Source organism: Mustelus asterias, chromosome 24 (assembly GCF_964213995.1).
Source record: "Mustelus asterias chromosome 24, sMusAst1.hap1.1, whole genome shotgun sequence".
NCBI classification, from domain to species: domain Eukaryota; kingdom Metazoa; phylum Chordata; class Chondrichthyes; order Carcharhiniformes; family Triakidae; genus Mustelus; species Mustelus asterias.
In genome coordinates this window covers 24800251-24824352 of record NC_135824.1, presented here as the reverse complement: position 1 = coordinate 24824352, position 24102 = coordinate 24800251, and the positions used below count along the sequence as shown (strand labels likewise).

The window sequence follows — 24102 nt, the reverse complement described above, 5'->3', positions numbered from 1 at the left end:
GGGACGGCCCCACCCCCCTCCCCCACCCCCTCCCCCCCTCCCCCTCCCCTCCCCTCCCCTCCCCCTCCCCCCCCTCCCCCTCCCCTCCCCCTCCCCCTCCCCCTCCCCCTCCCCTCCCCTCCCCCTCCCCTCCCCCTCCCCTCCCCCTCCCCTCCCCCTCCCCTCCCCCTCCCCTCCCCCTCCCCCCTCCCCCTCCCCTCCCCTCCCCCCCCTCCCCTCCCCTCCCCTCCCCTCCCCCTCCCCCTCCCCTCCCCCTCCCCCTCCCCCTCCCCTCCCCTCCCCCCCCTCCCCCTCCCCACCCCGTCCCCTCCCCACCTCCACCCCTCCCCTCCCCACCCCCACCCCCTCCCCCTCCCATCCCCCCTCCCCCTCCCCTCTCCTCACCTCCCCCTCTGCATCCCCCTCCCCCCTCCCCTCCCCCTCCCCTCCCCCTCCCCTCCCCCTCCCCCTCCCCTCCCCCTCCCCTCCCCTCCCCCTCCCCCTCCCCTCCCCCTCCCCTCCCCCTCCCCTCCCCCTCCCCTCCCCCTCCCCTCCCCCTCCCCTCCCCTCCCCCTCCCCTCCCCCTCCCCTCCCCCTCCCCTCCCCCTCCCCACCCCCTCCCCCCCCCCTCCCCACCCCCTCCCCCCCCTCCCCACCCCCTCCCCCTCCCCCCCCTCCCCACCCCCTCCCCCTCCCCCCCTCCCCTACCCCTACCCCTCCCCTACCCCTCCCCCACCCCTCCCCCTCCCCGACCCCTCCCCTCCTCCCCCCTCCCCCTCCCCTCCTCCCCCTCCCCCTGCCCTCCCCCCTCCCCCTGCCCTCCCCCCTCCCCCTGCCCTCCCCCCCTCCCTCTCTCCCTCCCCCTCTCCCCCCTCCCCCCTCCCTCTCTCCCTCCCCCTCTCCCTGCCCCTCTCCCTACCCCTCTCCCTACCCCTCCCCCTCCCCCTCCCTCTCTCCCTCCCCCCTCCCTCTCTCCCTCCCCCTCTCCCTGCCCCTCTCCCTACCCCTCTCCCTACCCCTCCCCCTACCCCTCCCCCCTACCCCTCCCCCTACCCCTACCCCTACCCCTCCCCCTACCCCTCCCCCTACCCCTACCCCTCCCCCTACCCCTACCCCTCCCCCTACCCCTCCCCCTACCCCTCCCCCTACCCATCCCCCACCCCTCCCCCTACCCCTCCCCCTACCCCTCCCCTACCCCTCCCCCTACCCCTCCCCCTACCCCTCCCCCTACCCCTCCCCCTACCCTTCCCCTCCCCCTCCCCCTCCCCCTCCCCCTACCCCTCCCCCTACCCCTCCCCCTACCCCTCCCCCTACCCCTCCCCCTCCCCACCCCCTCCCCCTCCCCCCTCCCCTACCCCTACCCCTCCCCTACCCCTCCCCCCACCCCTCCCCCTCCCCGACCCCTCCCCTCCTCCCCCCTCCCCCTCCCCCTGCCCTCCCCCCTCCCCCTGCCCTCCCCCTCCCCCCTCCCTCACTCCCACCCCCACACCCCCCACCCCCCTCCCTCACTCCCTCCCCCACTCCCTCCCCCTCACCCTCCCCACTCCCACCCCTCCCCTACCCCTCCCCTACCCCTCCCCCTACCCCTACCCCTACCCCTCCCCCTACCCCTCCCCCTACCCCTCCCCCTACCCCTACCCCTCCCCCTACCCCTCCCCCTACCCCTACACCTCCCCCTACCCCTCCCCCTACCCCTCCCCCTACCCATCCCCCACCCCTCCCCCTACCCCTCCCCCTACCCCTCCCCTCCCCCTCCCCCTCCCCCTACCCCTCCCCCTACCCCTCCCCCTCCCCCTACCCCTCCCCCTCCCCCTACCCCTCCCCCTACCCCTCCCCTCCCCCTCCCCCTCCCCCTACCCCTCCCCCTACCCCTCCCCCTACCCCTCCCCCTACCCCTCCCCCTACCCCTCCCCCTACCCCTCCCCCTACCCCTCCCCCTTCCCATCCCCCTACCCCTCCCCCTACCCCTCCCCATACCCCTCCCCCTCCCCCTCCCCACCCCCTCCCCCTCCCCCTCCCCACCCCCTCCCCACCCCCTCCCCACCCCCTCCCCACCCCCTCCCCACCCCTCCCCACCCCCTCCCCACCCCCTCCCCACCCCCTCCCCACCCCCTCCCCACCCCCTCCCCACCCCCTCCCCACCCCCTCCCCACCCCCTCCCCACCCCCTCCCCACCCCCTCCCCCTCCCCCTCCCCGTCCCCTCCCCCTCCCCACCCCCTCTTCGTCCCCCCCATCCCCCCTCCCCTCACCCCTCCCTCCTTCCCCTCCCCCCTCCCTTCCCCACTCACTCCCCCCCCCCCCCTCTCTCTCTCTCCCTCCCCCCTCTCTCTCTCGGTCCCCCCGCTCTCTCTCCCTCCCCACCTCTCTCGTTCTCTCTCTCTCTCTCTCCCTCCATCTGCTCGTACTCTCGCTCCCCCTCTGTCTCTCTTTGTGTTCCTCCCCCCTCCCTTGTCCTCTTTCTTCCCCCTCTCTTTCGCTTCCCTCCTCTCTCTCTCTTCCCCTCTCTCCCCCTCTCTCTCTTCCTCCCTCCCCCACTCTATCGATCTCTCCATCCACCGTTGCTTTCACCACCCCATCTTTTCTCTCTCTGTCTCTTTCTCCGCACTGCCCTCCACCTCCCCACCCCATTTTACTGATTTTTAAAAAAAGCTCTGAAGTTATTTGTCAAATGAGGTTATTTGGGAAAAGATTCTGAGACTTTGCTTTTCTGGGTCTTCACGATATTCCTTTTTGATCCTATAAAATTCTGAGTTTGGAAGCAACTTCAGACAAGATGAAGCGGACATTTAGGAGAAAGGACATAATCACTCTGGAGAGAGGGCAGAGGAGATTTACAAAAATGTTGCCAAGGCTTGCAAATTGTAGCTATGGAGAGATTCGATAGGCTAGGATTATTTTCTTTGGACTGAGGGGTGATTTAATTGAGGTGTATAAAATAATATTAGATAGGATAGACTAGAAAGATTTGTTTCCACTAGCTGAGGGGTCAATTACCAGCTGGCATAGATTTAAGGTGATTAGTAGAAGGATTGGTGGGGACATGAGGAAAAACATTTTCACCCAGAAAGTGGTGAGCATCAGGAATTCACTGCCGAAGTTGATATTTGATTTGATTTATTATTGTCACATGTATTAACATAGAGTGAAAAGTATTGTTTCTTGCGCGTTATGCAAACAAAACATACCATTCATAGAGAAGGAAACGAGAGAGTGCAGAATGTAGCGTTACAGTCAGATCTAGAGTGTAGAGAAAGATCCACTTAATGCAAGGTAGGCCCATTGAAAAGTCTGACAGCAGCAGGGAAGAAGCTGTTCTTGAGTTGGTTGGTACGTGACCTCAGACTTTTGTATCTTTTTCCCAACGGAAGAAGGCGGAAGAGAGAATGTCCGGGTTGTGTGGGGTCCTTAATTATGCTGGCTGCTTTTCTGAGGCAGCGGGAAGTGTAGACAGAGTCAATGAATGGGAGGCTGGTTTGAGTGGTGGACTGGGCTACATTCACGACCTTTTGTAGTTTTCAAGTTGGTGGTTGAGCTGAAACATGCAGCTCATTATTTGGATTTGATTCTAAAGTGCTGTAGCCTGTAAGGGGACTGACCAAATCCTAGTAAGTGGGAATAAAATGAATGGCTAGTTTATTTTTCTCTTTTTGGCCAGTATGGACACGATGGACTGAATGGTCTCTTTCTGCGCCATTTATGGGATTTGGGCATCGCAGGCTAGGCCAGCATTTATTGCCTATCCCTGGTTGCCCTTCAGAAGATGAGCTGCCTTCTTGAACCACTGTAGTCCATGTGGTGCAGAGGCACGCACAGTACTATTTGGGAGAGAGTTCCAGGATTTTGACCCAGTGACAGTGAAGGGACAGTGATATATTTCCCAATCAGGATGGTGAGTCATTTGGAGGGGAACCTCCAGGTGCTGATGTTCCCAGGTACCTGCTGCTCTTGTCCTTCTAGATGGTAGTGGTCATGGGTTTGGAAGTCGCTGTCTAAGGAGCCTTGGTGAGTTCCTGCAGCACATCTTGTAGATGGTACATTCAGCTGCCAATGTTCATTGGTGGTGGAGGGATTGAATGTTTGTGCAAGGGTTAGCAATCAAGCTGACTGCTTTGTCATGGATGGTGTCAAGCTTCTTGAGTGTTGTTGGAGCTGCACTCATCCAGGCAAGCGGAGAATATTCCGTTGCACTCCTGATCTGTTTCCAGCCATCTCTTCTCCCCCACGGGTGCTCAGTTTCCGAACACCCTCCCACCTTCTGTCCTTCTTTACATTTAAACTTAAACTCCACGGACTCTGTTTTCATTCAAGAGCGTTTTTCACAGAATGCCGACAGGGCAGAAGGAGGCCATTTGGCCCATTGAGACTGCACCCAGCACAATCCCACCCAGAAATAGAAATAGGATCCCTACAATACCGGAGGAGGCCATTTGGCCCATCAGGTCAGCACCGACCACAATCCCATTCAGGGCCCTAGTCCCGTAACCATCATTTACCCTGCTAATCCCCCTGACACTAACTTAGCACGGCCAATCAACCTAACCAGCGCATCTTTGGAGTGTGGGAGGAAACCGGAGCACCCGGAGGAAACCCACGCAGACACGGGGAGAACATGCAAACTCCACACAGACAGTGACCTGAGGCCGGAATTGAACCCGGGTTCCTGGTGCTGTGAGGCAGCAGTGCTGACCACTGTGCCGCTGTGCCCCCGGGAATCGAACCCGGGTCCCTGGCGCTGTGAGGCAGCAGTGCTGACCACTGTGCCGCTGTGCCCCCGGGAATCGAACCCGGGTCCCTGGCGCTGTGAGGCAGCAGTGCTGACCACCGTGCCGCCCCACGGTTGGAGGTGACTAGGGAAGGGTTTCCTTAGGGATGAGAGTTTGTGGATAATAATTGGCTGGGTTGCTGCCTGCCTAGCCCCTAGTACTTCTATGTGAGTTCTTATTGGGAAAGGTATGGTGTTTTTGAACTCCTCAAGGAGAATTATTTCACAAAGGTTTTTGTAGGTGGCCTCGCTTTTAAGCACCCGTATCTACTGGTTTGAGTGATACAAATTCCAGCTACATCTGGTCGGGCAGTTTTCTCAGGGTATGGAATTCCTGATTCTATGCTTCAAGCACTAACTGGCACACACTTGAAATAGCCCTTTTGCTGCCTCATGGCTTGTGGCACCTGCCTCCGACAAGAAGAGGTAAACCTCATGAGCTTTTCCCATCAGCTTACTCTGCAGCAGCAGGGATCAGTGTTGGGCTGGCCAATTTAACTGCTGTGTTGCTCTTTCGAAAGAGATAAAGAATGCATCCACATCTTCTGCATCAAATTTAGAGATTAAATGGTCAAACTTGAACATCTCAGCATTTAAGACGGAGCTAGGCATACCTTCAATGCAAAGAGTGAGAACTTCCCTTCTTAACTCCAACTGTTTTAATTTAAGCTCCCGTTCTTTTTTTCATTCTTGGAACTCTGTCTCCTCTTTCCATTCCTGTCTCTCTCTCTCTCCTTTTCCCTTTCCTGGGTGGAATTTTCCCATCCCACCCATCATGGGAATCGTAGCGGGTGGCGGGGGCGGAGGGGGGGGGGCGCATGCAAAGGTCCATTGACCTCGGGTAGGATTTTCTGGTCTTGGGGCTGGCGCAGCCGGAAAATCCCCCCCCCCCCCCCACCGTGTTCCTCTCTCTATTTCCCATTGCTCAAATTCCAGTTCCAATTTCCCCTCCTCCAATCTTAACATTTCTGTCGCTAATTCAGCTGTTTGTATCTTGAGTTTCCAACACTAGACATTTTGCCACCCGTTTAAAAATTTCCATTTGTCTTGTTTTCGGATGGAAGTCCACCCCTAATTGCCTATCCCACCTTTTAATTTTTCTGAGGACAGTGCCCATAACTTTTCACCAGTTTTCTCATTTTGCTCTGTGAAAGCTTTGACATGGAAGAAATGACATTTCAGCGCTTTATATCCAAAAAAAAATCTTTGGCAGTTTTTAAAATTGATTTTGAAAGATCAGTTTACTTTCTACACTCTGATTTGCTCATCAATCTGTCGGAACAGGTTCCTGATACAAGCCTCCAATTTTGTTTTGACCAGGTGACAACCAGCTTCCTTCTACTCAGCCTCCTCGGTTGGCACAACAAAAGTTTAAATTTCTTTTTCACGAGGATATGCCCTTTCTGAATCAAAATGTATGAGCAGCACGATGGCACAGTGGTTAGCACTGCTGTCTCACTGCTCCAGGGACCCGGGTTCAATCCTGGCCTTGGGTGACTGTCTGTGTGGAGTTTGCACATTCTCCCCGTGTCTGCGTGGGTTTCCTCCGGGCGCTCCGGTTTTTCCTCCCACAGCCCAAAGATGTATGGGTTAGGTACATTGGCCATGCTAAATTCTCCCCTAGTGCCCAAAAATGTGTAGGTTAGGTGGTAAATGTGTAGGGTTACAGGGATAGGGCAGGGGAAGAGGGTCTGGGTAAGATGCTCTGTCAGAGAGTCAGTGCAGACGTGATGGGCCGAATGGTCTCTTCTGCACTGTAGGGACTCTATGATTATTTATGCAGTGAGCAATAAAGAGCCAATCAAACAAAGTTTTCTTGAGTTAAAGAATGAGCAGATCTATTAACCACTAATTCTGAGAAAAAGGTAATAATATAATGAGACACACAGGTAACAGAAATAAGGGGAGTTAGAGTCCAATAAAAAAAGTTAAAAGAATATACAGTTAAGCATCATTTGATTTTCCTTGAGGTGTTGATTTTAAAAGTCGCAGCCGATTTAGGTTAGCTGGTTCTCGGATGCAGTCAAATATAGAAGATATTGCAATTATTAGGTGATCTCAGTTTGCTGGTAGATTTCTGATGGTTGACTTTCTGGAACCGGGTGACGTACACTTTTTCCGAAAGAGGGAGAGAGCACAGCTTTTCAACCCGTTTCCTCTACTTTCTTGACGCTCCCTGTGTCATTTGCAATCTCTCTCAAGTGGCTAGGAAGCCTGCCCTGAAATACTGCACCCATTCTGTATTTCCCAGGGAGTTTGGGTGGATCTATGTGGCAATTGTTGTTTCAACAGCCAGTATTTTAATGTCTCTCCCTCGGAGAGTGATGAATTTTGCTGGTCTTTCAATTTTAGGAAACATCTCTCCCTTCACACTCCCTCGAGGCTGTCTTGTTTGCTTTCACTCTTGTTTCAAATTGAAAAATTTCCAGTTAGCTGAAAGTTGAGAAGTCATATTTTCAGTAAGGAAGGGGCATGGCCTGGTGACAGATTGAAATCGCTGTTCGGAAACGCACATTTAACATTAGAAATTTGAAACAAAAACTATTTGTGCATGATACAATTATATCGATCGTGAGAGCTGTTTGAACATTTCAATGTTCAGTATTTCAATATTCTGGTGGATGTTGGTAAAAGTTGCTGCTGCAAACTTTTGAGCTGTGAAAGTTTTTCAATGTCTGGTTTCAGCAGCGTCTGGGATCAAATCAATTTCTTCCATTTTAATGGAGGAATATCTCACTTAACATACACAGATTAGTGATTTAGTATTAGTATAATTTAGCCATGCTCAATTCTCCCTCATTGTACCCGAACTGGCGCCAGAGTGTGGCGACTAGGGGATTTTCACAGCAACTTCATTGCAGTGTTAATGTAAGCCTAATTAGTACCTCCATTGAAAAGGCACAGAGTAGAATTTGATCTGAGCGTGTTGAGCATCCATACAGAAAATTTACCAATAGTGATTTGTGCCTCTAATGCCAAGGCGGCACGATGACACAGTCGTCAGCACTGCTGCCTCACTGCCAGGGACCCAGGTTTGATTCCCAGCTTGGGTCACTGTCAGTACGGACTCCGCACATTCTCCCAGTGTCTGCGTGGGTTTCCTCCGGGTGCTCCGGTTTCCTCCCACAGTCCAAAGACGTGCTGGTTAGGTGCATTGGCCGTGCTAAATTCTCCCTCATTGTACCCGAACAGGCGCCGAAGTGTGGCGACTAGGGGATTTTTACAGCAACTTCATTGCATTGTTAATGTAAGCCTACTTGTGTCATGAATAAATAAACTTCAGAAAACTTTAAACTTAAACTTTAAGTGTCTCCATACACGTGGTCAACTATTACAGCTGCTGTAGTGTTACATCAAGAAAGCTTTAGTGATTTGCCACAAGAATAAAATCGAAAAAAGATTGAAGAGAATTGAAACTCAGATGGTAAACAGGGATTTAATTTGTTGGAACATGGGGAAAGGAGTAGGCCACTCAGCCACTCCAGCCTGTTCTATTCCATCAATTAGATATGGTCTGAACTGTGGCTCATTGCGAATTACGCTCCTTTAATCCAAATCCTGTCATATCTAATAAAAATCTATCGAACTCAGTCTTAAAAATTTCAATTGGTTTAGCATTCACAGCCTTCTTGGATGGAAGAACTCCACATTTTGCATGAAAATAAATTCACCGATTTCACTCCCCAATAGTTTAGCTCTAAGTTTAAGATTGTGCTTCCTACTTCTGGAATACCCCACGACAGAAGTAATTCTTCCGTACCCACTCAATCGAATCTCTTTATTCTTTTAAATGTTTGGATTAATTAGTTCACTGCTCAAGTCTTCTAAACCCATGGGAACACAACCCCAGCTTCTTGATATTGCCACTTTAATTCACCAGCCGGCCTCTCAGGTTTCTGCCTGTGGCCTGCCTGCTGCATTCTTTTCTCTTTATACTTTCATGGGACGTGGGCATCGCTGGCAAGGCCAACATTTGTTGCTGATCCCTAATGACCCTGGAACTGAGTGGCACTTTAAGAGTCAACCGCATTGCTGTGGGCCTGGAGTCACATGTAGGCCAGACCAGGTAAGGAGGGCAGATTTCCTTCCCTAAAGGACATTAGTGAACCAGATCAGATTTTCCAACAATCGACAATGGGTTGATGGTCACCATTAGACTTTTAATTCCAGATTTTTCTTGAATTCAAATTTCAACATCTGTCATGGTGGGATTCGAACCCAGGTCCCCAGAGCAGACCCTGCGTTTCTGGGTTACCGGTCCACTGGCAATACCAGTATGCCACCGCCTCCCCCACGCCACCATTGTTCTGGTGAAGCTTTACACAAGCTCGAGGAACAGCAGCTCATCTTCCAGTTATGCACTGTGCAGCATTCTGGACTCAACGTTGAATTTAACAATTTCAGACCATCAATTATTGACCCCCATTTTGATTCTGCTTTTTTGCCACCTGCCTGTTTGAACCTTGTTTTTCACGTTTCTGCTTTTGGGCACGTTGGTTTATTATCTTGGCATTTACACTCACTCTTGGCAAATGTTTTACTGCAAACCTTTGCCACTTCCTTTGCCTTTTGTTCCATCATCTTAATCATTTAATCTCCCCCGCCCTCAGCCCAATCCCAGGCTTTCCTTTCTGTTCGTGTGTGGTCGTCACCCCCCCCCCCCACCCCACCCCCCCCCCCCGTCCCGTCCCGTCCCCCCCCCGGTCCCCTCCTCAATGGCTTGGAATTCCTCACATTTCTTCCCTCCTTCAGGTCTGAAGAAGAGTCCTATTCGAATTGAAATGTTTCTGGCTCCACAGATGCTGCCAGACCTGCTTGGTATTTCTAGCACTTCCTGCAGTTTTTACATCACTCCCTCACTTTTGATTTCCAGCCCCTTGGGTAAAGATTCCGTCAGCCATTTTTGTACAATTTATTTACTTGTCTATTAGATTGTAGTGTTTATCTACCTCGACATCCAAATACCTTTATTCCTCCCACAGTTTCTATTCAGAAAATATTCTAATTTGCCCTTTGGAAATCCAAAGTGGGTTACCCGAGACTTCCCTACATTGACTCTATTGGCTGCAACTTTGCCCATTCACTTAATCCACCTGTGCCCTTGTAAATTCCTGCTCCCATCCACACAATCTACTGCCCTTCTTAATTTAGTGCCATCTGTAAACTTACATCAATTCAAAAAAGCTTCAGTGATTTGCCACATAAGAATAAAATCGAAAAGAGATTGAAGTAAATTGAGACTCAGATGGCAAACAGGCATTTAATTGGTTGGAACATGGAAATAGGAGTAGGCCATTCCGCCACTCGAGCCTATTCTATTCCTTGTCCAAGTCATTGATACATGTGTAACCTGTATTGGAATTTAGAAGGGACGTCATTGAAACATATAAACTTCTGAGAGGAATGGACAGATTGGATAGAGGGATGATATTCACCTGTTCTGCCAGCTGGGCTGGGGTGAGGTGGGGGTGGGGGGATGTCTAGAACCAGGGGTCCCAGGCCATTTAGAACTGAGATGAGTAGCAATCTCTTCACTTAAAGGATGGCGAGCTTGTGGAATTCTCTACCACAGAAGGCTGAGGAGGTTATATCATTGAATATATTCAAGAAGGAAACAGATAAATTTAGAGACGCTAAGGACGGGATTCTTCGATCTCCTTCGCCCCGTCTCCTCTGCCAGCGAGAATGGAGAATTTGGTCTCCGCCATACCTCCATTCACCAGAGAATCCCAGCTGCAGACGAGGTCAGGGATTTCCAGCATAAAGCTATCACGGGGAATGGGGAGAGAGCGGGAATATGGTATTGAGATAAAGAATCAACCATGATCATATTGAATGGTAGAGCAGGAGCCGAATGGCCTACTCCTGCTCCTTTTGTCCCCCATGTTTCTATAAGATGTTGAAAAAGCTGAGTCCTGAGAAGAGATCCTTGTGAACACCACTTGTATGCAATCAAAATGCATTCCCTTTATTACTGCATTCTTCCCCCTATTTCCCAACCAATTACCAACGCATGTCTTGAGATTAGCTTCAATTCCATTTGTTCTCATTTTTGCCCATAGTCGCTTGAACTGAGCCTGATCCAATATTGTCTGGAAATCCATACAGACAATATCATAGACTCCCCCGCCCTCCCCACCCTCCTCACCCCCCCCCCCCCCCCCCCCCGCCCCCATCCACTTTATTAGTAACCTCCTCAAAAACAAATCAACTAAATTAATCAGACGTAATCTACCCTTCACAAATCCATACAGATTCTATTTAATCAGCTCATGTTTAAAAGCTAAATCGCTCTATCCCTGATGATAGATTCTAGTAACTTCCCCAAGACTGATGTTAAATTGGCGTATCTGTAGTTTTCTGGTGTCTCTCCCTCTCCCGTTCTTAAATATTGGCATTTTGTTTGTAATTTTTCAATCTCAGAGCAATTCTTGACTGTAGAGAGCTTTGAACAATTATGCCAAACGCATCTACAATTTTCTAGCTTTTTATCTTTAATACGCTAGGGACACAACTGTCAGACTTTGAAGCCTTAAGTCACATAATTTTCTCTATTATCATTTTTTAAACAAATTATCTCCATTATGCTCCTTCCCTTGGTTAATGTTTAGGGTTCTTTAAAGCACTGATACTTTGTCCCTTTCATCTCCTTTGAAAACAGATACAAATGGAATTTTAGCCACCCCGCTCGCCACAGGAATCGGAGCAGGCGAGGGGCGGAATGTGGAAAAGTCCATTGACCTCGGGTGGGATTTTATGGGTTTTTTTAGATGAGCGAGACTGCAAAATCCCACTCATAATGTTCTAATTGAACATGTCTGCCATTTCCTTACAGTTCATTATAGTCTCATCTATCTGTGCCTTTCTTTGTACGGTGGTATCTAATTGCAATATTTATTTATTATTTATTAGTTATTATGAATTAGTAGGCTTACATTAACACTGCAAAGAAGTTGCTGTGAGAATCCCCTAGTCGCCACACTCTGGTGCCTGTTCGGGTACACTGAGGGAGAATTTAGCATGGCCAATGCACCTAACCAGCATGTCTTTCAGACTGTGGGAGGAAACCAGAGCACCCGGAGGAAACCCACAACCAATACAGGGAGAACATGCAGGCTCTGCACAGACAGTGACCCAAGCCAGGAATTGAACCAGGTCACTGGCGCTGTGAAGCAGCAGTGCTCATCACTGTGCCATCGTGTTGCCAATACTCACCTTACAAGGCCACACAGTTGGTTATTAATAATGAAGGAACAGCTTTTGCAAGCTTTAGGGTGGAGAAGTGCTCTAATCCCGTGTCTGATTGCCTATGACACCCTCCACAGGGTATCTGTGCACAGGGCAAGCAATAATGTGGCACTTCAATCGATCAGATTGGTTAAAATATTAATATTTGGAACCTTAACTTCTAACTGTGTCCCCCCCCCCCCGCCCCCCACCCCATTCCACAACTTCATTCCAGAGGTGGGTCAAGGTTAAATATTTTACTAAGACTGACAGCCTCCAAAGTGAACCGCCTTCTCAGATTTGAATGCTTTTCCCAGGCCTGGGGAAACACGGCATCTCAAGGGAAGACTAGGACAGACTTGGAGAGAAGATAAGTGTTCTTTCAGCGCTTTATGTGGGCCGGGAGGGGCAGGAATCCTTCCCCATGGCTCCTCCAATGTCAGGTCAGACCCCACCCTCCTCTTCCCACTCCAGGTTACTGTTCTGTGCTCTCTGCTTCAGTGACCACCTGCCAAATGTTCTACATCCTTCTCGAAACCAAGCCTATTACTGAGGTAAACTTCCAGGCAGAGAACTTGTCAATAACAGATGACATATACAGTGGTGATAAAACATAGAAACTAGAGACAGGAGTAGGCCAGTTGGCCATTCGAGCCTGCTTTGCATTCATTTTGGTCAAGTTTGATCATTAAATTCCTATGACCATCAAATATCCTGATCCCACCTTCCCCCCCCATACAATGGCACAATGGTTAGCACTGCTGCCTCAGAGCACCAGGGACCCGGGTTCAATTCCCGGCTTGGATCGCTGTCTATGCGGAGTCTGCACGTTCTCCCCATGTCTGCGTGGGTTTCCTCCGGGTGCTCCGGTTTCCTCCCACAGTCTAAAAGTCGTGCTGATTAGGTGCATTGGCCATGCTAAATTCTCCCTGGGTGTACCCGAACAGGCGCCGGAGTGTGGCGACTAGGGGATTTTCACAGTAACTTCATTGCCGTGTTAATGTAAACCTACTTGTGACACCAATAAATAAACATTAAACTTTAAACATATCCCTTGATTCTTTTAGCCCCAAGAGCTATATCGAATTCCTTCTTGAAATCGCGCAACATTTTGGCCTCGACTACTTTCTGTGGTAGTGAATTCCATAGATGCACCACTCTCTGGGTGAAGAAGTTTCTCCCCACCTCAGGCCTAAAAGGTTTACCCCTTATCTTCAAACTATGACCCATGGGCTTTTGGTGGAAATTCTGCTCCCCTGCTTCTGTCCACCGCTATTGAAATCTGAGCCACAAAATCTCAACCAGGAAATGTAAATTAGATTTAAATTCTGTACAGAAAGCAGAAAACAGATTGTGAAAGGCAGCTGGTATTAAAACAGTGCAATAGAAGACACAGAAAAAGAAAAAAAATGTTACTCTGACATTTATTTCTTGAAATTCTGCAACACTCCTGAAAGAATGATCTTCTGCATTTTAAATTTTATCTATAAATTACATTTTTAGGGCCAGAGAGACTTTTCAGCAATAATTATCACTCAGCACGCTGTTAAAAATTCACTACTCCTCAATGCGTTTGCCTGAATCTTTTCTGCTATGTTTGGTGGGGAACAAGGTAAATTGATGCCATCACGGTCATCCAACGCTGCACCTATCAGTTTGCAAATTAAGTTACAACAACTATGGCAGGCAACTCTGTCAGCAAAAATGGAAAAAGCTTATTGTCAAACAAGGCTTCATTGAGGTCAGTGGTTGCGTATTCAGGAAAGAGACTAATCTAACCTTGTGTCGGTTTCATAAACACTGCCTTGGCCACAGGATGAAACAAAGACAAGTTACCGTGACAAATACCATAAAACAAGATACGGTGACATGTTACGCTAATAAGACCATAAGACATAGGAGCGGAAGTAAGGCCATTCGGCCCATCGAGTCCACTCCACCATTCAATCATGGTTGATTTCATGGAGGTGACGGTTTTCTATTGGATAAGAAAGGGCAAAAAGCTAGGCTATGATTGGTGGACTACATATGCAAATGAAGGATGAGAAAGTTGCTCATTTCTCATTTGCTGTAATTAACTATAACTGCTGATCATCTGTACGAATCGTCAGAACACCTAGCAGTGCATTGCGCTGAATGTGTGTTCTCCTTGCTAGCAAGTAATTAAGCTTGGGAGATTGAGTACTCATCGTGCGTTGTCTGGTTAATCCTCAACATTAGCTAGCACCGTAACAGCTAATCTTGTGGACGAGGATGGCAACTTGCAGATCTGCATTTCATTGTGCTTTTATGGATGCCAGAAGCTGCTATCTGGCCTATACTGTAATAACAGGGAGGCGGGAGGTCTGCAAAACATCCAGCCCGTTATGGCTCTGTACTAAGGATAAGTCTATCATCATATCTTTCAATGGTGTAAAACTGTATGATTCTGTTTGAAAGAGCTGTCCAATTGGCCGTGCTTTCTTTTCCCATAAATATTATCATAAATATTTCATTAAAATGCAGGAATCTTTTCTTGTATACCATAATCTTTGTGCCTCAAAACAATATTTCACAAATTTATCATAGAAACCCTACAGTGCAGAAAGAGGCCATCTGGCCCATCGCGTCTGCACCGACCACAATCCCACCCAGGCCCTACCCCCATGTCCCTACACATTTACCCGCTAATCCCTCTAACCTACGCATCTCAGAACACTAAGGGGCAATTTTAGCATGGCCAGTCAACCTAATCCGCACATCTTTGGACTGTGGGAGGAAACCAGAGCACCCGGAGGAAACCCAAACAAACACGAGGAGAATGTGCAAACTCCACACAGACAGTGACCCAAGCTGGGAATCGAACCCAGTTCCCTGGAGCTGTGAAGCAGCAGTGCTAACCACTGTGCTACCGTGCCGCCCCAATAATTTCAATAATTTCATCATAGTGTAACTAGTTATCTTATAGTAAATTAGAAGCAGGAGTAGGCCATTCAGCCCTTCGAGCCTGCTCTGCCATTCATTGTGATCATGGCTGATTAATGAATTTAATATCCTGATCCCCATTCCTCCCATATCCCTTGATCCCTTTAATAGAAACTAGAAACAAGTCAGTATTTGCAATCTGACACGGCAATACCCCAGATCTCAGTAAGTCATTCTTTCGTTTACATTGTTTGTTCCAAGTGTACACGGTTCATTAGACAGCCTGTCACTAAATCAGTTTGTTTATTTCTTACTGTTTTTCTCCCCCTGTTTCTGCAATTCTACGATTACAATAGTCACTCCGATGCAGTCTACTGATGACAAGTCTGCATTACAGGAACTGAATCACTCGAGGCAGACAAGAGAACTTTCATTCAGAAAGCAAATCCAAGCCAGTTGCACATTCAGTGCCACTTCCTGCAATTATTTCGCCTTTTTTTTCCCAGTTGCAATGGATGAATGATGATTCAGACACGGTGAATGAAACAGTGCTGAGCTCACTGAGCTTCAGAATACTCAATAAACTAATTGAAGAAGACTGCATTCTGCGCAACTGGGATTGCTACTGCAATAGAAAACACCTTAGCTTTGTACGTCTCAATCATGTGAATGAATGACCTGTATTTGAGGCTACGACACTATCCAGAGAAATATGAAAGTGACTGGAAGTGAAGGCTAGGGCATTATTGAACACAAGAAATAATTTAATAACCTTCTAAGATATGCATTGAATTGAGTAAACTTTAGCTAAAATCTCATTAATTAACTGTTTCCATCTTGAAATACAATTTGATCTGTGACTTTTTGAATATACTTACTAGATTGTTGTCTGTCGAGTTATTTGAGTCACAAAATAACCATTAGCTTTGACAAAGGGTCATCTGGACTCGAAACGTCAGCACTTTTTTCTCCTTACAGATGCTGCCAGACCTGCTGAGATTTTCCAGCCTTTTCTCTTTTGGTTTCAGATTCTAGCATCCGCAATAATTTGCTTTTAAACATTAGTTTCATGTTTTCATTCAGTCAGCCACATCTAATTTGTCACTTCGATTTGTTAATACTGTTTTAGCATTAATTCCTTTTTTGAATGGTGGTGGGAAAATGTGAAATAATCAGGGTGCTTATGTTTGCTTTATTACATGCTTTATTCATGCTTAATTAGCTTTAAAAAAAAACCCTAAACTTTCATCCTCTTTCTGGCTCTTGTTGAAGAAGAGCATTGGCGAATCGAAATAAATTCTGGTCACACGGAACAACTAATTCCACAGCTCAATCTTTTAGCAACAGTTTCCTGACAATTCATTTGTCTTGATGCAGCGTAATGGTTCGAGAAAAATTGCAATGGTACAGTGAATGTTTTCCAAGCTACAACATGCAGTTAAACATACGCACACAGCCATTCAATAGGCGGATAACAAAATTTAATTACTCTCTCGAGAATTTTGTTTGTAGTCCAACGAATCATTTCTCAATGGTACCAAGAAGTTATTTTACTTAATCAAAAGATGGTTAGAAATGGAATAAGAAGGATTGATTCTGTCATGTGGTCATCTACACCCTGTTATACTTTTAATCTTTATATTTTATTTATGTTCAGTGAGTGCCACAATTCCACCGATAGGATAAAGGTTAGAGTCTGGGATGAAGATGATGATATTAAATCTCGGGTTAAACAGCACTTCAAGAAAGAATCAGATGATTTCCTTGGACAAACTATTATTGAAGTACGAACGTTGAGTGGTGAGATGGACGTCTGGTATAACTTAGGTATGTGATTATTTATTGCTGACTATTTGCAAAGCACCACAGTAACGTATTTGTCCTCCTTTAATAGGTGTGAATATAGGATAATAGGATATGAATAACCCCTTTAGCCCCCTGAGCCTGATCCATTATTCTAAGAGATCATGGCTAATCTGTGTAGCAACTTCATTTACCTACTTTTGTTGCTCAATATTCCTTATTTCCCATTCCGGATAAAATATTATCAATCTCAGTCTTGAAAAATTTAATTGACCACAGACTTTTAGATAAATGTTCCAGATTCCCACTGCACTTTACACAGAAAGAATGCTTCCCAATTTTATTCCTAAATGGTTTAGCTTGAATTTTAAGATGAATGTTTCTTAAATTTAAATGGTGTTCAGTCTCTCCCTCAATTTTTATTCCTTTCTCTTTTATCCCAAAATTAATTTGTTTGTAACTGCAATGTCCTGAACAGTAATTAAAAGATTATTCAAGAAGGGCGGCTTCTCAAACTTATCCCTCGCCTGAGGCGTGGTGGTTCTCAAAGGGGAGAGCAGGGAGCTTCTGCTCATCTGGGACTACGACGACTTTACCTCTTTTAAAATTAAAAACACTATATGCACACTGACATGTTAAAATATCAAATTAGCACAGAGTCGCCCCATAGTTAGTTTTTTATTCCGTTGTACTTCATTGGCGGCACGGTGGCGCAGTGGTTAGCGCTGCTGCCTCACCAGGGACCTGAGTTTGATTCCTGGCTTGGGTCACTGCCTGTGTGGAGTCTGCACGTCCTCCCCGTGTCTATGTGGGTTCCCTCCAGGTGCTCCGGTTTCCTCCCACAGTCTGAAAGACGTGCTGGTTAAGTGCACTGGCCATGCTAAATTCTCCCTCAGTGTACCCGAGTAGGGGATTTTCACAGTAACTTCATTGCAGTGTTAACGTACGCCTACTTGTGACCAAAATAAATAAACTTCAAACTTAATATTTAAGTGCTAGATGCAGATGTGATTGGTTTAACAGAGGCCTGATCAGCATGATGATTGTAAATTTAATTTATCAACAGCCATGATTTCATGGTGCACCCTATTTAGGCATTCAGACTGATTTGAGTTGTATTTAACTTAAAGTTTAACCCTTTTGATGGAAATAGAAAATATTTTCCAAATAAATCCACCAGACTCCACTTCAATAATAAATTTACATTCATATGATAGAAGGATATCTTTTCTGACTGAAAGCTAGCGATGACGTAGATTGGTAACTATCTCCCTGCACACCATAAACTTTGGATGCAAAGCATCTCTTCCAGGGATAGATTGTTGCTTTTCCAGCATTTATATTGTTGCTTTTATCTTTCCTGCTTGAAATCAGGTCACATTGTATATGCGCAGCCAGCAGCATCCATGCATCTGGCATTTAAAATTCTACGGTACAATTTATCTGATTTAGCAAACATTACTCTTCTGCCGATCTCTTGCGTTTATTACTCCCCTAATTTAGCAAACATGTGAGGTGTCGTTTCTGGCTCTGCCCAAACGTGGTCCTACATGCATCCTCATGCGTGCAATACTTTATATTCTACTCGAATGATTTATATCTGGCATCACACAGTGGCAGATGATGCATTATGTAATGTTCCTGTTACAAAACAGCATATCTTTCAACTCACCAAGAGGAATGTACTCTATATGTACATGGATATTTCACTTACATAAGGGTTAAGCCAAAAGCTGCAATCTAATTTTGGTTCGGATCTCGATTGAGACTCGCTTTCTTTTTTGGACAGATAAAGTAAAGTTTACCTATTAGTGTCACATGTAGGCTTACATTCACACTGCAATGAAGTTACTGTGAAAATCCCCTAGTCGCCACACTCCGGCACCTGTTTGGGTACACTGAAGGAGAATTCGGCACGGCCAATTCACCTAACCTGCACATCTTTGGACTGTGGGAGGAAACCGGAGCACCCGGAGGAAACCCACGCAGACACGGGGAGAATGTGCAAACTCCACACAGACAGTGACCCAAACCGGGAATCGAACACAAGTGCCTGGCGCTGTGAGGCTACGTGGATAGGAAAGGTTGAGAGGGAAATAGGCCAAATGCAGGCAAATGGTGTTAGCTTAGATGGGCTTTTTGGTCGGCATGGACCAGTTTGGGCTGAAGAGCCTTTCTCCTTGCTGCAGATTCTATGATTTTATGATGAGTTTATAAACTGTTTTATTCCCTTGGCTACGAATATCTTCTGAACTCCATCAGATTACAACCTTGCAATTCGCTTCCAGATATCCATGTTACATTTAAATTTGCAATTTATGTTCATCATACTACCAGAATTTTATTACATCCATATAAATGTGATGTAGGCTGTAACTTAATTCCTTTTTTGTTCACCCTCAGTGAATTTTTCATTAGCCCACAATATAAACCTATTGCAAGATATTAAGACAGCAATCTCAGGCTTTATGCACTTTTGCTGGATTGAAATAAATATAAAACTTTTAATTCTTCTTGAAAGGCCCATCAAGATGCAAAGTAGACCAAATTGGAATAATTTGCGGCACACTGGTTAGCGCTGCTGTCTCACAGCACCCGGGACCCGGGTTCAATTCCTGCCCTTGGCGACTGTCCGTGTGGAGTTTGCATATTCTACCTGTCTGCGGTGGTTTTCCACTTTCCGCCCGCACTCCAAAGATGCTAAATTGCCTCTTAGTATCCCAAGATGTGTAGGTAAGGGGGATTAGTGGGGTAAATGCGTGGGGTTACAGGGATAGGGTGGGAGTCTGGGTAAGATGCTCTTTCAGAGAATTGGTGCAGTCTCGATGGGCTGAATGGTCTCCTTCTGCACTGTAGGGATTCTGTGACTCTATGATTTGCTAAGTATGTGAAATGTGATGGAATATTCGCGTGGATGGGTGCAGCTCCAACAACACTCAAGAAGCTTGACACCATCCAGGACAAAGCAGCCCGCTTGATTGGCACCACATCTACAAATATCCACTCCCTCCACCACCGACGCTCAGTAGCAGCAGTGTGTACTATCTACAAGATGCACTGCAGCAATTCTCCAAAGACCCTTAGACAGCACCTTCCAAACCCACGACCACTTCCATCTCAAAGGACAAGGGCAGCAGATACTTGGGAACACTGCCACCTGCAAGTTCCCCTCCAAGCCACTCACCATCCTGACTCAGAAATATATCGTCATTCCTTCACAGTTGCTGGGTCAAAATCCTGGAATTCCCTCCCTAACGGCATTGTGGGTCAACCGCTGTCACAGCACGTGGACTGCAGCGATTCAAGAAGGCAGCTCCCCATCACCTCCTCAAGGGCGACTAGGGATGGGCAATAAATGCTGGGCCAACCCCAGCAATGCCCAGGTCCCGCGAATAAATAAAAGAAAAAGAATTAATTAGTGCATCAGAGGCAAATTAAGGCAAGATTGCAGAGGAACTTACTGATGTGATTTTGTCATCTCCCTGTGATTTTAAGCATTTGCATGTCTCAGTGCACCCCCCCCCCCCCCTTTTGACAACTGTCAATCAATTCAAAATTGTAGACGCTTCCAGTTTTGCTTTGGCGAGAATCATATTACAAATGGGTGGCACAGTGGTTCGTACTGCTGCCTCACAGCGCCAGGGACCCGGGTTCAATTCCGGCCTCGGGTCACTGTCTGTATCGAGTTTGCACATTCTCCCCATGTCTGCGTGGGTTTCCTCCGGGTGCTCCCGTTTCCTCCCACACTCCAAAGGTGTGCAAGTTAGGTGAATTGACCATGGTAAATTACCCCTTAGTGCTAGGGGGTTTAGCAGGGTAAATTTGTGGGGTTACAGTGATAGGGTCTAGGTGGGATTGTTGTCCGTGCAGGCTCGATGGGCCAAATGGCCTCCTTCTGCACTGCAGGGATTCTATGAAGTTCTGAGAACTCATAGCTGGCCCATCACGACAGCTCTGTGACAATGCTTATTCACCTGAAATGAACAAGGAAATGGCATAAAATGCATATTCTGCTCATCCAGCAGCGAAGATGTGGGCAAAGAGATCTGGTTAGACGCCTGATCTGGCAGTGTCTCTCTCCAACCAACACCCATAATTGGACTGATTCTCACTGGCATCACTCGCTTTCAACTTAATTAACTTAAAGCGGAGTAATCAGGAAGACACACCACAGAGAGGACAGGCTGTATATGGGGAACAGGTTATGAGTGCTAATTTTTAAAGATGTGACTGAAATCAATAAAATATTTTTTTCACACTGAAGGGAGTAAGGGATTTATCAGCTGCAGGTTCATTCGCTTGAGCATGTTGATAGCAAAGGGAGCAGATTGGACCAGAGCTGTCAGCAGGAGCCAGCTCAGGCTGGGGCTTCCAGTCAGAGTTGCTTCAGGATAGGATTGCTCGAGGAGTTGACTTAATAAAGGAATGTGATTTAACCCATCAGCCCAGCTCCTGGCCGTTTTCTTTCCACAACAAGTATGAGCTGTGCAGATGCACCAAACCTCGGGGTATTTATCTATTTTCACACGGCCAGTCTCTACTCTTTGTCAAAATTTAAAATGTGATGCTTGCTTCTATTCTCTTCTGAACAAAGCCATGCAATTTTACTGTCACTGGCTTCTTAACAGGAGCATCATAACCTCATAGGGGCACGGTGGCATAGTGGTTAGCACTGCTGCCTCACAGCGCCAGGGACCCGGATTCGATTCCCGGCTCGGGTCACTGTCTGTGTGGAGTTTGCACATTCTCCCCGTGTCTGCGTGGGTTTCCTCCAGATGCTCCGGTTTCCTCCCACAGTCCAAAGATGTGTGGGTTAGGTGGATTGGCTATGCTAAATTGCCCCATAGTGACAGGGGGACTAGCTGGGGTAAGTGCATGGGGTTATAGGGATAGAGCCTGGGTGGGATGTGGGCGGTACAGACTTGATGGGCCGAATGGCCTCTTTCTGCACTGTAGGATTCTATGAACCTTTACAGAGCTTTTAGTGTTTTGTTTCATTAATTGCTTTTCAGCCCTTTTACAATAGGTGTAAAATGTAAAGCACCCTTTATCATATCTTTGTTATTGACTTACATTTACTCTTCATGACAGTCAACGCCCTGAAGAAGTTGTAACTCTATACGCCGTATATATTTAAACCAGATTGATGCAATCCAACAGAGCTTTTCTTCCTGTATTGCTGCCACCTTAAACACAATGAGGAGACAGTGGCCTAGTGGTAATGTCACACTGGACTAGTAATTGAGAGGCCCAAACTACTGCTTTGGGCATGTGGGTTCAAATCCCATGCGGGCGGCATGGTGGCACAGTGGTTAGCATTGCTGCCTCACAGCGCCAGGGACACGGGTTCGATTCCTGGCTTGGGTCACTGATGATGCGGAGTCTGCATGTTCTCCCCGTGTCTGCGTGGGTTTCCTCTGTGTGCTCTGGTTTCCTCCCGCAGTCTGAAAGACGTGCTGGTTAGGTGTATTGGCCGTGCTAAATTCTCCCTCGGTGTATCCGAGCAGGCACCGGAGTGTGGCGACTCGGGGATTTTCACAGTAACTTCATTGCAGTGTTAACGTAAGCTTACTTGTGAGAATAATAAACTTAAAAGCTTGTGGAATTTAAATTCTCTGTAGACTTTCTGTTTTTGCCTGATGGCATGGGATGTAGCTCGAGAGTAATCCAAATAGAAAGAGCCAGTTACAAGTTTTAGGCCATTTTTGAAGTAATTATTGACATTAGTAGGTGTAAAATTCCATAGGAGGTTTGACTGGACATGTCCGAATTATATCCATGTTGGAAATTTCTAGAAACTGCTCAACTTGTAAGTGAAAATGTGTCAGTTGACCTGTGGCAGACATCTCACAGAATCACAGGTTTGTTATGGTGCATAAGGAGGCCATTAGGCTCATCATGGCTGTACCAGCTCTCCAAATGAGCACCATGACTTGGTGCCATTTCCCTACCTTTTCGTCAATCCCAAGTTGTTTCTATTCAATTAATGACCTCCTTAAATGCCTCGATTGAGCTTGCCTCCATTGCACTTGCAGACAGTGTATTCCAGACCTGAACCACTCATTTGAAAAAATCTTTTCTCACGTTGCATTTACTTCTTTGTAAATCAGTTTAAATCTGTGCCCTCTCATTCTTGATCCTTTTACGAGCAGGAGCTGTTTCTCCCTATCTGCTCTGCCCAGCCCCCTCAATGATTTTGAACATCTCTATCGAGTCACCCAGAACTGTATGCAGTATTCCAGCTGAGGTCTAACTAGTGTCTTGTATGAGTTCAGCATAACCTCCTTGCTCTATGGCCCATTTAATAAAGCGGTTTAGCTCAGTTGGCTAGACAGTTGGTTAGTGATGCAGAGTGACGCCAATGGCGCAGGTTCAATTCCCGTACTGGTTGAGGTTGTTCATGGAGGCCCCACCTTGCCTGAGGTGTGGTGATCCTCAGGTTAAATCACTACCCCGTCCCTCAAGTGTTGGATCAGCTTGTGGTCATCTGGAACTATGGCAACTTTATCTTTAATAAATCCCAGAATACTGTGCGGTTTATTTACAGCTCTCTCTACCTGTCCTGTCACCTTCAATGATCTATTCTATATATACACCCAGATCCCTCTGCTCCTGAACCCCCTTAAGAATGTTTCCCTTTATATTGTCTCTCTATGTTCTTCCTACCAAAATGCATCATCACACACATCTCCACATTGTACTTCATCTGCCACCTATTTGTCCATTCCATTAACTAGCCTATGTCAAAGAACAAAAAACAGTATAGCACAGGAACAAGCCCTTCTGCCCACCAAGCCTGTGCCGATCATGTTGTCCGATCTACATCAACCGCCTGTGTCCCTCTATACCCCACCTGTTCATGTGTCTATCCAGATAAGTCTTAAATGTGGCTAACGTAACTACCTCAACCACCTCACTTAACAGTGCATTCCAGGCCCCCACCACCCTCTGTGTAAAAAAGATTTCCCCCGCAACATTTCCACGGAACCTTTCCCCCCTTATCTTGAACTTGTGCCCCTTGTAATTGTCATTTCTGTCCTGGGAAAAAGCTTCCAACTGTTTAACCTATTTATACCTCTCATAATTTTATAAACTTCTATCAGGTCGCCCCTCAGCCTCCGACTCTCCAGGGAGAACAGTCCCAGTTTATTCAATCTCTCCTCATAGCTAATACCCTCCATACCATGCAACAACCTGGTAAACCTTTTCTGTACTCCCTCCAAAGCCTCCACGTCCTTCTGGTAGTATGGTGACCAGAATTGGACACAGTATTCCAAATGTGGCCTAACCAACATCTTATATAACTGTAACATAATTTGCCAACTTTTGTACTCGATGCCCCAGCGATGAAGGCAAGCATGCCAGATGCTTCCTTCACTTTTTCCACCTGTGCTGCCACTTTTAAGGGTCTGTGGACTTGTACCCC

The 24102-nt window shown here is 47.4% G+C and overlaps 1 protein-coding gene across 4 annotated transcripts in view; it reads left to right on the top strand.

Moving 5' to 3' along the window:
• unc13c (unc-13 homolog C (C. elegans)) overlaps window positions 1-24102 on the top strand; it is a 640043-nt gene that overhangs the window by 389915 nt on the left and 226026 nt on the right. For all 4 annotated transcript variants that reach the window (XM_078241487.1, XM_078241484.1, XM_078241485.1 and 1 more), the window contains one exon: window positions 16531-16700. In XM_078241487.1, the coding sequence (XP_078097613.1) occupies window positions 16531-16700 (170 nt within the window). The remainder of the gene's footprint in view (window positions 1-16530; window positions 16701-24102) is intronic.